General features: G+C 47.4%; 1 protein-coding gene across 1 annotated transcript in view; it reads left to right on the top strand.

The window, feature by feature from the left end:
- Window positions 1–659: 659 nt before the first annotated feature.
- Window positions 660–18,152, top strand: part of PPP1R1B (protein phosphatase 1 regulatory inhibitor subunit 1B) — a 47,995-nt gene continuing 30,502 nt past the window's right edge. Inside the window, exons 1-3 of the mRNA XM_083408785.1 lie at window positions 660–1,023; window positions 7,553–7,613; window positions 13,674–13,696. Of these exons, the coding sequence (XP_083264911.1) occupies window positions 943–1,023; window positions 7,553–7,613; window positions 13,674–13,696 (165 nt within the window). The 5' untranslated portion in view covers window positions 660–942. The remainder of the gene's footprint in view (window positions 1,024–7,552; window positions 7,614–13,673; window positions 13,697–18,152) is intronic.

The raw sequence follows: 18,152 nt of genomic DNA, 5'->3' as shown, positions 1-18,152 counted from the left end.
TTTGTCAAAAGTTGGGTGTCATCTTATACATGGATGGTTAAAAAAAACTTTGAGAGCGATTGCCCCCCCCCCAAAAAAGGTGAGAAACTTTCCGCCACCGTTGATCGTCTGGATTTTCACTTCTAGAGATTTGGCAACCCTAAAGATTTGTTTTTTGTTTTAAGAAAAGGGTTTTTAAAAATAGGGGGGGTGTCTTATACATGGAACAATACAGTGATAAATAAAAGGTGCCAGCACAAAAGCACTCCGCACATGTTCAGAGGCACTCTCTTTTTCTTCTTCATTATTTCAAATCTTTCCATTTCAGTATGTCCTGGGGCTGAAGACCTGAACCTAAAGAAAGGGGGAGGTTTTCAGGCTGATGAATCGAAGCCTTGCCAAAAGAGCCAACTTTGGGTATTTGCTTTTTCTTTTTCCTGGTCACCTCCAGAGCTCTGCTCATTCACACACACAGCTGAAGGCGGGCAGTTGGCATCCTTTGACTGGCGTCCTTTTAATGGGCACCCAGCCGAGGGCTTGTTAAGAGGCTGAGTCCTCCTGGTGCCCACCTGCCTTGGGAGAAGAGGATTAAATAATTCAGATTGCCGTTGGTGAGCAGCCAGCTGCCCCTCCCCTCCTCTCCCCACCCCCTCCCACCTCCTCTCTTCCCTGCCTCCTCCTGCCCTCGCGTCTCTACCTACACAGTTCCCCAACGCAGCAGGAATGAGGTTTGAGCTCAGCTACCCTCAGTTGCCTTTCGCAGAGAGGGAAGTTGGCACCGGGCACCTCTGCTGCTGCTGCTGCTGCTGTTGAGGGGGGTCCGTCTCTCCCAGGGAGCTGGATCCAGAAGGGGGCTGGCAAGAGATCCAGAGACCCCCATCCCCATCCTTCACAAGAGGGGCAGAGTGAGTGGGGGCCACTCTTCCTTGGCGTAGGCTGGAAGAAGACACGGGCTCTGCTACAATGGACCCGAAGGAGAGGAAGAAGATCCAGTTCTCTGTGCCTGCTCCCCCTAGCCAGCTGGACCCCAGAGCGGTGGAAATGGTAAGGGGGACGAGGGTTAGGGTCAGGGGGGCAGCAGAGGCGGCTTGGGACTTAGGGATCAAGTTGCTGGGAAGTGCGAGCTGGCACTGATTTGCCGGAGTCTCTCGCAGGCAATCTTTCAGCTTGCAATGCAAATAAGCACATCCAATGTGCTTCATGTTCTAACACACAGAGAGAGAGACGGGAAACACAGGAACTTCGCTCTTAAAAATATATATTACGGTGAAGGAAGACTTGCTGAAATCTGTGGGACTTATTTCCGAGTCCTCGGGTTAAGCGCGTCTGTGAAATGCCCTTTGTACGATGCGTATTTCTTATATTCAATGTGTGTGGCTCCCACTCTTTTATACTGTGAGCATTTTAGTGCTCCCTTTTTTTAAACGTGTTAAGAGTTTTCTTGTAATTTGCATCATTGCAGTTTTAACTTTGTGTAAGCCTTCCCAGAAACCTGTTGAAGAGCGGGGTGTATGAACCAGCTAAGTAAGAGAATTTAGTATTTGAAGCATTGTGTATTTACGTAGGGATTTCAGTGACTTGCATGCAAGTAACACCTGTAAATCCAGGACCAAAATTAACTAATGAACCCAACCAGGAAAATACAGTTAATGAATTTGAAATGCACTCTGTTTTCTCCTTCCGCAGGTGCACATACACGCCCAGATGTGCACTGTTCGCTCTTCTTGCACAACCACCCCTGAATCAGAGCTTATATAAAAAGTAGGCACTTTTTTCCACGATGGGCATTTAAGTATACATTCCTGCACACCCCACATTCGGTGTGCATCCAAACTTTCTTTTCATGCTTTTATTTTTACTCCAATGAGCAAATTCTCACATCAGATGCAAATCCCTGCTTTTCACACTTGCCTTTGCGCTTTCTGCAATTTCACACTTAAACCATGCAATCACACACATACACACACGGCGAAGAAATCAACACTTTGAAAATTGAAACTTTTGGCCAGTTTTTTTGTTTTTTACAACCATGGTTTCTGGTCCTTATGGTCCTCCACATGCAACTGCTGGGTGACCTTGGGCCAGTCACACTTCTCTGAAGTCTCTCAGCCCCACTCACCTCACAGAGTGTTTGTTGTGGGGGAGGAAGGGAAAGGAGAATATTAGCCGCTTTGAGACTCCTGAAGGGGAGTGAAAGGCGGGATATCAAATCCAAACTACTACTCTTCTTCTTCTTCTTTGGAAACTTCTCAGTGGAAGTGTGAGGACAAGTCCTGGTGGAATCTCTGAAATCAGAAACAGGGTTCTTAAAAACAGGATCTCCAGAGATCAGGGGGTGGAGCATCTGCTCTCTACTCTTTGCTCCTCCCTGTGACCAACCGAAGAGAATGTGCAATGCAAAATAAGCAAATATATGTGTGTTTGCAGATGCTCGCTTTTTCAGAATTTGAGTTACCTAGATGCAGATTTCTCTCTCTCTCTCTCTCTCTCTCTAATTAGTTAATTCCACGTGCCCACATAGTATACATAGCCTCCGGCCAGAGGTTTTCTGTGAGTGGCGTTGGGCAAATAAGTCACTGGCTTGCAAACTCTGTTCACCATCCGTAAAATGCCAATACTTACAGCCTATCTCTTGGGTTTGTGTATGTAAGGATATGCACGCCCACATCCACACATGCATAATCATAATGTAATTTGCACACTAAAAGTGCTACAGAAATTATTATAATTTCTAGGGCCACGATCTAGTAAGAAAGATGCCCTTTCGAGTGTGAGAGTTAAGCACATGTTTAGACCTTTCTCGTGGAAATCAGTGGAACTTAACTGTATCAGTGTTGACGCTATCGACTGTACAACATTGGTGGATTGCATTTATAGACCACCTTTTTTCTCCACAACAACCTTGTGAGGTATGTTAGTCTGAAAGGCAGTGAATCTCCCTTTCTCTTACACACACAGAGCATGGATTGGCTAGAACAGGGGAAGAATTAAGAATCACAGCCTTGTGGAGTTGGAAGGGACACCGTGGGGGCATCTAGTCCAACCCCCTGCAATGCCCAGTGCCGGGTTCAAACCTACGACCCTGAGATTAAGACTCTTATGCTCTGCTGACTGAGCTATCTCAGGAGACTGTTAAATCTTGGTAGCAACAAATTCCTAATTCCAGAGGGGTACTAACAGCAACCAAAGCAAAGGAGACTCTTTTTGGACCTCTGAAGACTAACCAATATATGGCAGCTGGCGTAAGCAGGGAATAGATTATAGAAAAGATCTTGTCATATGCACAAAGCTGTCAGCTATATATGCATACATTCCATGAGTGCAGCTGCACAAAATTGTAAATATGAAATGCTTCTTGCAATAGGTGCAGCTTAATGGTTAACACCACCTGTGCTGCTTTAAAGGGTCCAGCCTTCTCCAATAACCTCTTACTGCAGTGGAGGTAAAGGTAAAGGACCCCTGGACAGTTAAGTCCAGTCAAAGGTGACTATGGGGTTGCAGTGCTCATCTCGCTTTCAGACCGAGGGGCACAGGTGGCTCTGTGGTCTAAACCACTGAGCCTCTTGGGCTTGCCGATCAGAAGAGGCTCAGTGGTTTCGGACTGCTAGGTTGGCAGGAGCTGGGACAGAGCAACAGGAGCTCACTCCGTTGTGCGGATTTGAACCGCCAACCTTCCAAGCGGCAAGCCCAAGAGGCTCAGTCTGAACCTCACAGTCTGAAACCACTGAGCTTCTTGGGCTTGCCAATCAGAAGGTTGGCGGTTCAAATCCGTGCAACAGGGTGAGCTCCCTTTGCTCTGTCCCAGCTCCTGCCAACCTAACAGTCCGAAAGCACACCAGTGCAAATAGATAAATAGGTCTCGCTGTGGCGGGAAGGTAAACGGCATTTCCATGCACTCTGGTTTCTGTCATGGTGTTCTGTTGCAGCAGAAGCGGTATAGTCATGCTGACCACATGACCCGGAAAGCTGTCTGTGGACAAACACCGGCCTGAAAGCGAGATGAGTGCCGCAACCCCGTAGTCAGCTTTGACTGAACTTAATCATCCAGGGGTCCTTTACGTTTACTGCAGGGGAGAAGTGAGCCTTCAGTCTTCCTGGGTCTTTGGCAATGGAGTCCAGTCAGATGATGGCAGTGCCTTATCCTTGAGAGAGGGAGGCAGTGGACAGATACTGGCCCTACAGGTTCATGAATAAAATATTGCGGGGCCCTGGTAAGCCCCACCCAGCGTAATCAATCACATGCAGTGGCGTAGCGTGGGTTGTCAGCACCCGGGGCAAGGCAAGTAATTTGCGCCCCCTAACCCATGGATTTGCGCCCCCTAACCCTAACCCCCAGATGTTGCGCCTGGTGTGGCCGGCCCCCCCTGCACCCCCCACGCTACGCCACTGATCACATGACACAGCACACACACATCATTTGAATGGCAATACCAGTGACGGATTTACATATAAGCTAAACAAGCTATAGCTTAGGACCCCACTCTCTTGGCGGGCTCCAAAAAATTTAAAGCAAAAATAACCTGGATGTACATTTCCAAAATATATGATAAAAAAAAACAAATAAAATAAAACCTACATACAGCAACAGTGTTTTGTGTTGTGTAGGCTCCTATGATGTAAGTCATGGGCCCCGCCTGCAAGCCTGCTCCCTAAAATATCACTGGTTTGCTCATTTCTATATATAGGATGCCTACATTCTACATGGACTGATTGCATGGCAACATGTGCAAATGGCTTTAGATACCTATTAGGTCCATAAATTACCATATAGCATATATTCAACACAAAAAACAGTGACAATTTGTTGTTGACAAAGGACAGCTGGACATTTATGAAGGGCCCCATTACCTTCAGTAGCTTAGGGCCTCATCAAACCTGAATCCAGCCCTGGGCAATACCCATCAACATTGGGGGCTCTGGCCCTCTCAAATATTTTATGGGGGACCAAGGGGACCTTGGCTCCTAGGAGTCGACTCCTATGTCTGAGAAGGGCTGTCCCCGAATGCCCTTCCCCTTCTGCATCAGGGTCTTCACCCCTAACCCCTGAAGATGAGGAACCTGACTCCAGAGTCACCATGACAGAAACACAAGCTGATATGAAGGTGGAGAACACCAGGAAGTATTCTTTGTTGCACATTCACGATGATTTGTTCTCATGATGCTCTTGGGGTCGTCACACACAACCCAGCTGCCTGCTCCTGCAAAGTTTTTTAGAGTTGGTCACATACTTCATGTCCAATCGGCGCACATCCTGTAACTCCCTGATGAAATTCCATAACTTTTCATACTACAGATGTCCTGGTTTATTTCTGTCTTGCTTTTGTTACGCTATAGCCCCTCCGGACAGCAACAGCACTGGGGGAGAATCGTGGAACAAATGAAAGCAGAATAAATCCACCCCCTATAATGCACTATGACTGTGTCAGAAACATGTTGCAGAATACAATAAAACAGAGGTACCCGAAGAGTAATGGGATATCAGCAAGAAGTTTCCAAACAGGCAATGATGGAAAATGAAGTACAGTGGTACCTTGGGTTACATACGTTTCAGGTTACATACACTTCAGGTTACAGACTCCGCTAACCCAGAAATAGTGCTTCAGGTTAAGAACTTTGCTTCAGGATGAGAACAGAAATTGTGCTCCGGCAGCGCGGCGGCAGTGGGAGTCCCCATTAGCTAAAGTGGTACCTCAGGTTAAGAACAGTTTCAGGTTAAGAACGGACCTCCGGAACAAATTAAGTACTTAACCCAAGGTACCACTGTAGTGTGAGCACCCCAAAACTTTTGCAGCCACAGGCAAGATTAGCAGGGCAGCATATTATTATAATTATATAGCTGCCCCAATATCATCACAAGCACAAATAATGAAGAATGCACAGGGAGGGGAAAGGATGCCTCGAGGGGGGCCTTAAGTGTTCCTAGGGAAATTTAAGTCCTTCCAACTCTTCCCCACCCCAACGCTTTCTCGTATGCTGAGCAGCAGAACAATAATATATTGAATTATGAAGAGCTGAGCTGGCTGCTTCTTTCCTCATTCGCATCTGATGTGTCTTTATTTCCTCCCCTCTGAGCAGCCAATGGAGACCAGCAGGGACCCAGCCATGTTCTCTGGCATGCCAGGGAGCTCTTGCCAGCCAATTCAGCTGCCTCCTCCCAAGATGCAGGCATGGGCTCTCTTCCCAAGCCACTTACGTAGCTGAGGGAGGCATCCCTGAAATCCAGGCACCTCTGGCAATTACCTAGGGCTGTGTTAAAACAGCACTTTATTCCTATTTCCTTACCTGATCATTTTTTTTTGCCTTTTACATCCTCTTCCACATGAAGTAAAGGCCACTTCTGGCCATCTAGCAAAATCTAGTTGACATTTAGCACTCATCTCCCTGTTAATTGCTTTGTCCGCAACCCCGTTAACCTGGAAAATCGCAGTACAAAATGTGGGGGGGGGGGTGGTTCTGGCATAGAGGTCCTCCCTGTTGTTATCGTGTGTGAATTGTGGGTGGGGGGGACAGAGGTGCACATGAAGGGTGGGGTGTGTGTGGCAACGTCTTCGATGACATCCGCTGTTGAGTCACACCACGCCCACCGGTGGGAATGAAATGTAGAGCGGCAGGGTGGTATATCGGTCAAAAAGCCACAGTTTCGTAACACAGCAGGTGATGCAATGAGAAATGAATGTTACGGACGGGGACAGAAGTGCTGGCATTTCAGCTAGGGAGACAAATGCAGCCTCTATAGCTCAGTCGGTAGAGCAGGAGACTCTAAAGCTCAGGGTCGTAGAGCCCCATATTGGGCAAAAGATTCCTGCATTGCAGGGGGTTGGACTAGATGACCCTCGAGGTCCCTTCCTATTCTACAATGCTATGATTCTATGATTCCCCATGTCCGAATGCACCCTAATTTGCTTCTATGGTCGTGGAAGGAACAGGAGAGGCAAGCCAAAAGCAGTACAGTGGTACCTCGGGTTACCGTATTTTTCGCTCTATAAGACGCACCAGACCACAAGACGCACCTAGTTTTTGGAGGAGGAAAACAAGAAAAACAATATTCTGAATCTCAGAAGCCAGAATAGCAAGAGGGATCGCTGCGCAGTGAAAGCAGCAATCCCTCTTGCTGTTCTGGCTTCTGGGATAACTGCGCAGCCTTGCATTCGCTCCATAAGACGCACATTTCCCCTTACTTTTTAGGAGGGAAAAAGTGAGTCTTATAGAGCAAGAAATACGGTACATACGCTTCAGGTTACAGACTCCACTAACCCAGAAATATTACCTCAGGTTAAGAACTTTGCTTCAGGATGAGAACAGAGGACAGGGCATGGATGAAACTGGTGGTCCCAGTGCTCATTCCCAAATCCAGGAATGGGGCCCTAGTTGCAGCTCCCAAACATGCTCAAAGTCTTGTCTCACAGAGAAGACCTTGGGGTACTTGGCTTGTGAATTTGTACAGGCAAAATTGGCAGGAGTGGTGTGTTCTCAGAACCTCACCCTTAAAAAAAAAAAGAATACATTGCCCATCTTTTTATGTGTCATGTTCCTCTGCAAAACTAACAAATCCTCCATATGATCTCCGTTCCAGATCCGCCGACGAAGACCAACACCAGCTTTGCTGTTCCAGCTGTCAGAAACATCATCCCCTGGTGAGTCTTAATTCTTCTTATCAGGCCAGGGAAGGGGGGAAGGAGAAGAGGACAGGTGGCCTGGGGTGTGGACTAGACAGGCCTTTGGCTTTTCTTATATCCTTACGTCCACAGTGGCAGCATTTGAATATGTATGAACATTCAAAAGTGGTTTATATCAAGTCAGAATGTTGGCCCATCTAGACCAAGAGTGAGGAACCTATGGCTCTTCAGAAGTCACTGGACTACAATCCCATCATCCCTGACCATTGGCCATGCATGCTAGGGCTGATGGAAGTTGTAGTTCAGCAACATCTGGAGTACAATGTTCCCCGTTCCTAATTTAGATCCTTCAGCTGGAGATAGCAGGGGTACAGACAGGGGTTAGGCAGGAAAACAGGTAACAGACTGTATGGCAAAGACCTTCTTTTGCAAAAAACAAAATCCAGACACTGTTTCCTTGAGAACAACAACAACAACAAAATTTTAAATCTTTTTGGGATAAGCTAAACAACCTTCCTTCTGGTTCCTGTTCTCGATTTATAAAATCACTGCATGTGTATGATAAGATGCATACCGAACATTTCAAAATTATTCAGATGCCTGTAAACCCCAGTAACCCAAGGCTGTTCTGGAGCTGTTACATTTGATTGGCTTGGTTTTACAACTTTTTTTTTTTATTTGTACATATGACGTCAGCCAAAGAACTCTGGTTACAGAGCAACTCAGAAATACAACGCTATAAATCAGCAATCCCTTAGCCTGCCCCCCCCCAAACAACCACACCTCTGTCAGGTTGGCTGGTAGAATCTCCAAACTGCAGATGAATAGAAGTTAGAAGCTGAGCATTTTGTGGTCTAGGCATACAGGCAAATGCCTTATATCAAGCCAGATGATTGGTCCGCCCTGCTGACCAATCGTCAATTTGGTGCCCTATTGGCGGTTTTCAATTAAAACTTCCTTCAGGTTGGCGAAAACCGGTAGGTGCTGACTGGCAACTTCTCAGACAGGGATCCTTCTCAGCCCTACCTAGAGATGCTGGGGCTTGAACCCGCTACAGCCTTCTTTATGAACCCCTCAGCTTTGAGCCTTCCCCACCTAGTGCGTTTGTGGCTGGGGTGAGACACGGCCTGGAGTCTGGCCAGTTCACAGTCTTAGCTGCTACAATACATTAGCTGCTTAAATATAAGTGATATCCTGCATAAACACACGCTAAACAACTTAAAGATTCAGAAATCTTTTGTAAGGGAAATGCAAACTAAGAACCAAGGAAGGGAAATACCGTCTCCCCCTGCCCCAACATGGAAAGCAGAGGCAACTTCCAGCTGCCTTCCGTCCTCCCCATAACAAACCTTGCTTGTCAAACTGCACTGCAAGAAAGCTCATCGCTGGAGTTTATTTCTGTGCTCAAGGTTCCATCCAAGCAGCTGGAAAATAAGACTATGTTCCTCGGTATCTCTTGCTAGAGGTGAACAGCCTTCCAGCCCTTGTTAGTTCCTTCTCTGGACAATAGCCTCCCTTGTTGTACAGGGACAGGCAGGGCATGAAGGACAGAATCTACCTATTCCACGGGCTGATTCCCTCCCAAGGAACTTTCCGCAACACATCCTCCAGCTATGTTTATGTGGCCAGGAAACTTTCACAGTCGGAACGGTGGGTGAGCAGCGTTGTTGCTTAACTGCAGCTGGAATTTGCCAGCGGTTGGCTCCGTTCCAGACCTCAGAGTTCAGCCCCGCGAGTGCAGCTTCTCACAGCGCACATTGGGGTGTCTTAACACACAACGGCTTAATTTCTGAAATGAGACCTTGCATGCTTCCAGACCGGGAGGCTTTATATCACACATAGTATTTATGAGTCTGTGATTGACGTATATTTCGCAAGACCTCTGTATTATTATTATTATTGGATTATTATTATAGGATTATTATAAATGCACTGTGCAGAGGTCCTGAGCGAACACTTCCTCTGAGCTGCCTTGTTGAAATTCAGACGTGTCTTTAGTAAGCAGCAATAAGTGGAAATAGGTAAAGGCAAAGGGACCCCTGACCATTAGGTCCAGTCATGGCCGACTCTGGGGTTGCAGCGCTCTTCTCGCTTTATTGGCCGAGGGAGCCGGCGTACAGCTTCCGGGTCATGTGGCCAGCATGACTAAGCCGCTTCTGGCAAACCAGAGCAGTGCACGGAAACGCTGTTTACCTTCCCGCCAGAGCGGTACCTGTGTATCTACTTGCACTTTGAGGTGCTTTCGAACTGCTAGGTTGGCAGGAGAAGTGGAAATAGACACACTTAAAAATCAAAGAAGAGTGTGCTGGATCAGGCAAAGCACCCCGTTCTCACAGTGGCCACCATGTGGGAAACATGCAAGCAGGATTTGACCAAAACTGCACTCTCCTCTCCTGTGGTTTCCAGCGGATGGTATTCAGAAGCATTGCTGGCTCCAACTGGGGAAGGCAGTGCATAGATCATAGATCATGGCCCTTTCCTCCATGAATTTGTCCAGTCCTCTTTTAAAGCCATCCAGGTTTGTGGCTATCCCTGCCTCCTGTGGGAGCAAGATCAGTAGCTGAACTATGCACTGCATGAAGAAGTACTTATTTTTATCTGTCCTGAATCTTCCAGCATTCAGTTTCATTATGAGAGAAGGGGGAGGGGACCTTTCTCCATCCACTATCTCCATGCTGTGCATCCCATAAGGAACAAAAAAGGCTAGGTTGTGCTCAAGTGAGGAACAAACGGAAGCAGCAGTGTGGCGATGGAGCCCACCCACAGAAATGTCACATAACAAACAGCCCGTCACAAAAATCCACTTGTGATTGTGGACGTACACAACAGGTAATTTTTTACTGGTCTGAAATCCAGGTGGAACCACTAAAAGGCAGACACTTTGGTGGTGGTGATATGTCCATGATGCAAAAACATCTGAGCAGTTCTGCAACAAACTCCCATCAGTGTCAGGGTCTGGGTGGAGGAGGAATGGTGCAGACCACCTCCCCAGCCTGACTCTTCCAGAGAAGAAGGAGACAGTTCAGAATGACAACAGAAGTTTGAGGGAGGTCACAGCTCAGAGGCAGATGAAGGGGAAAGCTGGGAAATAGTGGGAGAGGAGGAGGAGGAGGAAGAAGAAGCACTAGGGGAGAAACAGCTGATGGACTCAGTGTCTTTAGATAGCATTCAAGACCCGCCCCCCTTTCTCCCAGAACACGGTGGGCCTTGAAAGTAGGAGAGCAAAGAGCTCAAAGGCAAAGGGCACTTTCCAGGACCCATAGCACTGGCTCATGAGGAAGTGGGAGAGACAGAGGGAGTGGGGTTTCACTCAGAGCAACGCCATTATTCTGAGACGCCACACTCCCAAGCCTCTCTCTGTGAATATTGCATAAATGCAGATGGTGAGGACTTTTCCTTGTCTTGTCCATTCCTGGCAACCTGCCGTGGGGGTTGGATCCTCGGCTGCCTGACAATCAGGACACACTGCTAGCCATGTTCATGCAGAGGTAACCAGAGGTGGTGCCTATGGGTGAAGATGTGCCCACAGAGACCTTCTGTGCTGCCCACACAGTCCCTTAAATTAGACTTGAAAGAAGCGACTCTGTTGTAGCCAGTAAAATAGGTGTGCTTGGTCCCTGGGTGTGGGTGGTTACCTATATTTTTTACCTGTTTGGAATGTCCCCATGATTGGTGACACCTTGCTAATGCATTCCCATAAGCCAGGCATGTCCAACAGGCAGATCGTGATCTACCAGTAGATCACTGGATGTCTGTGGTAGATCACCGGTAGATCAGTGGCTCTCCCCAAAGAAGCTAAAAAACTTTGGCTCCCCTAAAAAAGCATCTTTGCCCTGCATCCCTTAAAAACAGGGCTTTCCTCCCTAAAAAAAGCTCAGTGTCACTTTCCTTCTCCCTAAAGAAGCTCAACAACTTTGACCTGAACCCCAAAAAAGGGGGTAGATCACTGCCAGTTTTTAACTCTGTGAGTAGATCGCAGACTCTTGGAAATTGGCCACGCCTTCCATAAGCCATTGCTTTCACTCTGGAAGATCTAAACTCCAGGTGGCTACATACTGGTGGGGGAAAGGAGCATGCGAGATGCAGGATGCTGCCTTGTACCAACTCAAACCACTGGTTTATCCAACTCAGCATCACCTGCTCTAACCAAGCAGTGGCCCTCCAGGGATTTCAGGCAGGAGTATTTCCCAGCCCTGTCAGAAGATGCCTGGGCCTGGGGCCCTTCTGTAAACAACGAATGTGCTCCACCACCGATCTGTGGCCCAACGTACAGAAATGGCTTCTGCGGAGCTCAGGCACATTAAGCAAGGTTACGATCTCTTGGGATCATGGACACGTTTAATTGGAGAGGCTCTTCTTCCCGCAGAAGATCTGGGCAGCTCCTAACCAAGACACAAACAGTATTTTTTAAAACGTGAAGATAATTTTCAGAAAACAAGATACACAGAGGAAGCATTGTTTATCCCTGGCAGTTGAACATTTTTTCCAAGCCAAAAGGTCTGGCAGAGGCCCAGGATGAAACCTGGGTTTTGGCTAACCACTGGAGGGTGGGTTCCAGAGTCCCATCTTTCTGAGTCCTCTCCTTGTTCTAAACGCCATGCTCAGCTGATCTAAAAACAGGGATGGGAATCTTGTAGCCCTCGAGATGTTTGCCGGACTACAACTCCCATCATCCATGGCAACTGGCCTTGTAAGCTGGGGTTGTTGGGAGTTGGAATCCAGCAACAGCTGGGCAGCCAGAGGCTCTCCACCAAAAACAGGGTGGGGCAGAATGCCCAGATGCTTCTTTAAGGAGCTAAGGAGAAGAGGGCATTTCAGCAGTCAGGCTTGGTAGCCCTCGTACTGTTCCACTTGGAAATGAAGCTCTACCCCTATCCCCATACCTTCCAACATTTCTCCAGTGAAATACGGACTTCCTATTAGATAATAATAATAATTTTACTGTTTATACCCCCCCCCCTTCTGACTGAGTTGCCCCAGCCCCTCTGGGTGGCTTCCAACACATATAAAAACATAATAAAACATTAAACATAAAAAAAACTTCCGTATACAGGGCTGCCTTCAGATGTCTTCTAAAGGTTGTATTTTCACTTATCTCCTGAGATCTGGGGTTGCATAACTCCATACCCTCTGACATTTCTCTGATGAAAATAGAGACGTCCTAAGGAAAAGCGGGACATTCCAGGATCAAATCAGAAATTGGGATGGCTTCTGAAAATCTGGGACTGTCCCTGGAAAATAGGAACAATGGGGGGGGGGGGTCTACGTTCCCAGTTGCTGACACGGGCCTGATTTTGAAGAAAGGCCTGTGCGTTGGATTGCGAGAGGGGTGGCTTCTCCACAGAAAAGGCACAGTTACAAAAGACTTTTTGGCTTGCACTGACTTATGCCCACCAATAGCTCCATTCATCAGTGGACCCCATGAAGCTTCAACAGGGAGGCAGCTGCTCCCACGCTAGGCATAATGGATTTAACCAGGTTATTACTGCTGAATAGGAGGTGAAACATTCCAGCCTGGTTCATAAATCCAAGCAGCTGAGCAGGTACTCTCTGAACACGACTGCAGGCAATTCCATGCAGGAAAGCTATTTGCGTAAGCGGCTCACTGTGCTGTTTGGGGTGGTTTAAAAACATGCTGATGAGCTCCCATGGTTTGCAGAGGCACTGTTGAAATCAACCCAATGCGGGGAGCCAGTCACACAAATAGATTGCTGTGCCAAGCTGCCTCCGCACAGTCAAGTTGCCAGGCGGTCACCTGCCTGGTTGCTTGAATGCATGAATGAGACGCCCTGTGCCACCAGCACAACTTTGCCACGAAACGCCTATGAGCGCCTTTGCACCTCTCCCGGTGTCCTGGAGCAGGCCTCCCCAACCTGGTGGCCTGCAAATCCCAGCAGCCACTGCCAATTATCAGGGATGGTGGAAGGTGTCCTCCACAACGTCTAGAGGATGCCCCATTGGGTATTTCTGTCTCAGATTGCGGAAATTCAGATTGCAATTCTACGCCTCTCTGTTGTTTGCTTTTACTGACGCTGCTCTCTTTTCTTGTTTGCTTCTTTCTTCACCTGCTCGCTGCAGAAGACGAAGGTTCTCCATACCAGGTCAGTATCACCGGTTATACGTAGGAGAAGAAGGCATGCAAAGGAAAGGAGCAGTTGGGTGGAAAAGGCTACAAGGGCATATCTGGTTTAATAGTCATTCCTTGTCCCCAGAGATTCCTGGAGATGTTGGGTTGCCTGTCATACAGTCATACCTTGGGTTACAGACGCTTCGGGTTGTGTGATTTCGGGTTGTGCACCGCTCCGAACCCAGAAGTACTGGAACTGGTTACTTCGGGGTTCGGCGCTTGCGCATGTGCAGAAGTGCTAAATCACGCTTTGCGTGTGTGCAGATGAACCAAATCGCATCCCGCATGTTGCGGCGCTGCGGGTTGCGAATGTGCTTCCCGCACGGATCACGTTCACAACCCGAGCGTCCGCTGTATCTCAGCTTTCTTCCATCCTGATGGAACGGCAATTTGCACAGGCAGGATTCCTAGGTGCAGTGGTGTGGGGTGAAATTTTTCATAACGGAAACAGTTAGGGCCAGAGGAGCCAGCTTGCAAGTTCAGTGTAAGGTCAACATTGTGCACGCCTGAGTATTGCACCTCCCTCCCTAAACAGGGCAGAAGCTTCCTGGGCTTTGGGAAGGAGGTGCCAGGCTTCTGACAGAATGCCAGAGCTCTGCTGCCTCCTTCCCAAAGTTGGGCTATCATGGGAAGGTGGCAGGAGGGCTCTTGGACCCCATCAGAGAGAGAACCAAGTAGCATGTCCCCATTATTCTTTTTTTATTGGTATACTTAGTGCCTCTTACTCAGGGCCGGATTTAGGTTTGATGAGGCCCTAAGCTACTGAAGGTAATGGGGTCCTTTATATGTCCAGCTGTCCTTTGTCAACAACAAATTGTCACTGCAAATTGAATATATGCTGTATGGTAATTTATGGACCTAATAAGTATCTAAAGCCATTTGCACATGTTGCCCTGCAGCTAGTCCATGCAGAATGCAGGCACCCTATATATAGAAATGAGCAAACCAGTGATATTTTAGGGAGCAGGCTAGCAGCCCATGACTTACATCATAGGAGCCTACACAACACAAAACACTGTTGCTGTATGTAGGTTTTATTTTATATGTTTTTTATCTTGTATTTTGGAAATGTACATCCAGGTGTTTTTTTCCTTTAAATTTTTTGGGGGCCCCCAAGAGAGTGGGGCCCTAAGCTATAGCTTGTTCAGCTTATACGGAAATCCAGCACTGCTCTTACTCAGCATTGCTTGGGAATTCTAAGAAACCAAAAAATCAGTGCTGTGCAAAAGCTTCAGCCCTCCATCTTAATTTATAATGGTGCCCCATCGTATCCAAACATGGACAAAAACCTGCTTCTTGACCTCAGGAACCATCATGAAGACTTTAGTTCGGATATCTCAAGAGGTGTCCAACTGCATAAAGAACAGACAGCATTCCAAAATACACAGTAAATTTCACAGTAATGGCACGCCAGCTTTCTTTCAGGGAAGCTTGTTCCCCATCATTGATCTCTTTGGCTACACAATGATAGGATTCTGAGGTGCCCTAATTTTCTCCAGAACACATTCTGAAAAGCATTGCTGCATTATATTCTGGAGGAATGCATTTTCACTCTGCACGTGTGTGTGTGTGTGTGTGTGTGGCTGCCAAGGAAGGAGGCTGCTTCTGAATTAAGTGCAGGGTGCTTACTACCCCTCAGTGCTGTTGCGTAAGCACAGCCAGCCTCCCCCTCCAAGTATCTATGGGTGTGAGGAGGCAGAATTCCTGAATATGGAGGAGTGGTTGACTTCCTTACTGCTTCTCTGAACAAAGGCTTAGAACAAAGGCTTGGAAATCAAAACTCCGGCTTTTATGCAATCAGTGGGTGGGGAAATGGTTCTGCTTGAAGAATATTGCATTCTCGCAGCATTCAAGCTTCTGCTTGCATGAGTGTCAGAGACAGTGCATGAGAGCCAGTGTGATGTAGTGGTTAGGAGCAGTGGATTTGTAATCTGGTGAACTGGGTTCGCTTCCCCGCTCCTCCACATGCAGCTGCTGGGTGACCTTGGGCTCGTCACACTTCTCTGAAGTCTCTCACCCCCACTCACCTCACAGAGTGTTTGTGTGGGGGAGGAAGGGAAAGGAGATTGTTAGCCGCTTTGAGACTCCTTCGGGTAGTGATAAAGTGGGATATCAAATCCAAATTATTATTATTCTTCGTAAATGGGGGGTGGGAATTGTTGGTTCAAGGTGAATAATTCTCAAAATAGGGGGAGGCTGAGGTTTTGTTTATTTGCTAATTAGTGGATCAGTGTATTTATTTGTTTATCAATTGAATATTGCTAATATTGCTTGCTACTATTTATGTGGCTTGTTCCCCACCCCCACAGATGTTATATGTAAAATTAATGTATGATATGATACCCCCCTTTCCCCCTATAATATTGTGTATTGTGTATTTTTCTTTGCGACCTTCAGATCTTTCTTTGGATACCTTCAGATGACAAGCGACTAATAAGTTTTAATAATAATAATAATAATAATAATAATAATAATAATAATAGTGAGCAACTCAGGGTTTATCTGCACCTCTGCATGCCCCACTGCTCCCCCAACCCCAGGGAAACCCATTCTTTGGCGCTAAATCCAAACAAATGGCAATTGGGTTTTCTGCAGACTGCCATTTGTTCCGATTTAGATCTAAAGAGTGAGGGAAAGTCTGGAAAGCATGGGACAAGGAGAAAAACACTTGGACCCATGCTTTCCAGGCCCAGGACAAACAGGAATGTGGACGAGCCTTTAGCTTCGTGTACTGTGCTGAATAGCAGACTTTAGCTAGCAAAGAGGAAACTCACAGGAGAACTGGAATGAATTAACCCAGGAATTCTCAAACTTTGTGCCAGTGCATGCTAATAAATTATTGTGGCGAGGTCAAGTAAATACGTAACAGAACCCAAAATACTTGATGAGGGGTGCTAGTTCGAATAAAATAATCACAAGACGCAGCGCATGCACACCATTTGAATGGCAATGCCTATCAACTTGGGGGGCAAGCCCCCTCAAATGTTTTCCTGGGGGAGGGGTGAAGGGACTTCAGCCCTAGTTGGCTCCTAGGTACTTGATACAGTGGAGTCTGCAGCAGGGTAGCTAGTCGCTCAGGCGCCCGGGGGCAGGGCAAGCCATCCATGGAGGCCAGGCGCTCTGGGCGGACCTGCATGGAGTCCACCCACCGCTCCCTGCATGAGTCCCTGCTCTGAGGTTGCCTCTTTCCACCAGCCTTCACTGGCTTGCTGATTCTCCCTCATCTCTGCAGCAGAGCGTTCAATCACACTTGGCACAGAATCACAGCAGAATTATCCACCCTCAAAGCAGGCTGCACATGACTGGCGTCTCTGCTCAGGTTGGCATTGCTCAGATCGGCAATTCATTTAGAAACTTCAGCAGGCATCAACTCTTGGCAACCTCTGAGACAGTTGCCAGGGCCCCAGCACTCTGGCAGACCCACTGATACCTGGGGGTTTCTTCTTCTTCTTCTTCTTCTTCTTCTTCTTCTTCTTCTTCTTCTTCTTCATTTTTCTGGCCTGATGTTCTGAAAAGCAGCAGGTCAAGCCCCCCCCTTTTTTTGCCACAGTACCTCCAACCTAATATCGCTGTGAGAAATGAAGTGTGGTTAGACCCATCAGCCCAGTCCTGCTTGGAGCTAAGGAAGTCCATCGGGCCCACTGACAGAAGAGGGGGCCGACCCAGGGCCTGTTGCCCAGAGGCCCCACAAACCTGACAGACACAGGAGAGGGTAGAACCCTTTGGAGGGAAGAAGGAAGGCTTTAGGTGTGTAAAAGTTGGTCCACGTTTGAGCATTATTTAGCTGCTAATCAAAATCCACCCCTGCACATATTTACATTTGTATAGGAAGCAAAACTTTGGGCTTTCCCATGCACACCAGTAGGCAATCCCTTTTGTGTTTGTCCTTGCCTTCTCATTTGCTGAGCCTATTGTGCCAGTTAAGTACCTACAGGGTGTGCATATAGATAGCTGTGCTTGGGGTTTGTTTGTTTGTTTGTTTGTTAAAAAAAAAAAAAGAAAATTCCCCACCCAAGAAGTCTGCAGAGGCCCACACTCAGGCTATTGCAAATTGCTTGTGCAGTTTTCTGCAAAGCTGAGGCATAGGAGCCAACTCCTAGGGGCCAATATCTCTTTGACCACACCACCCCCATAAAAAAATTGAGGGGCTGGGGGCATTGCCATTCAAATGGTGTATGTGTGCCATGACTTGTGATCAGTTATTTGGTACAGGACTTACTTGCCCCCTCCCCAATACAGTATTTTATTCAAGTTGGCCCCTCTGACTGAGGGATCAAAAGTGTGTGTGTGTGTGTGTGTGTGAGAGAGAGAGAGAGAGAGAGAGAGAGAGAGAGATCTTCTAACTCTAACACACCAGCAAACACACAGTAAACTCCATTGTGTGCAAACCCTGAGAGTGAAGTCAGAATGAGTGCTCAGTGAACAGTAAA

This window comes from Podarcis tiliguerta, assembly GCF_965153285.1.
Source record: "Podarcis tiliguerta genome assembly, chromosome: 13".
Taxonomy (NCBI): domain Eukaryota; kingdom Metazoa; phylum Chordata; class Lepidosauria; order Squamata; family Lacertidae; genus Podarcis; species Podarcis tiliguerta.
Note: the sequence above shows the minus strand (reverse complement) of the source record. Positions and strands in the feature narration are given on the sequence as shown.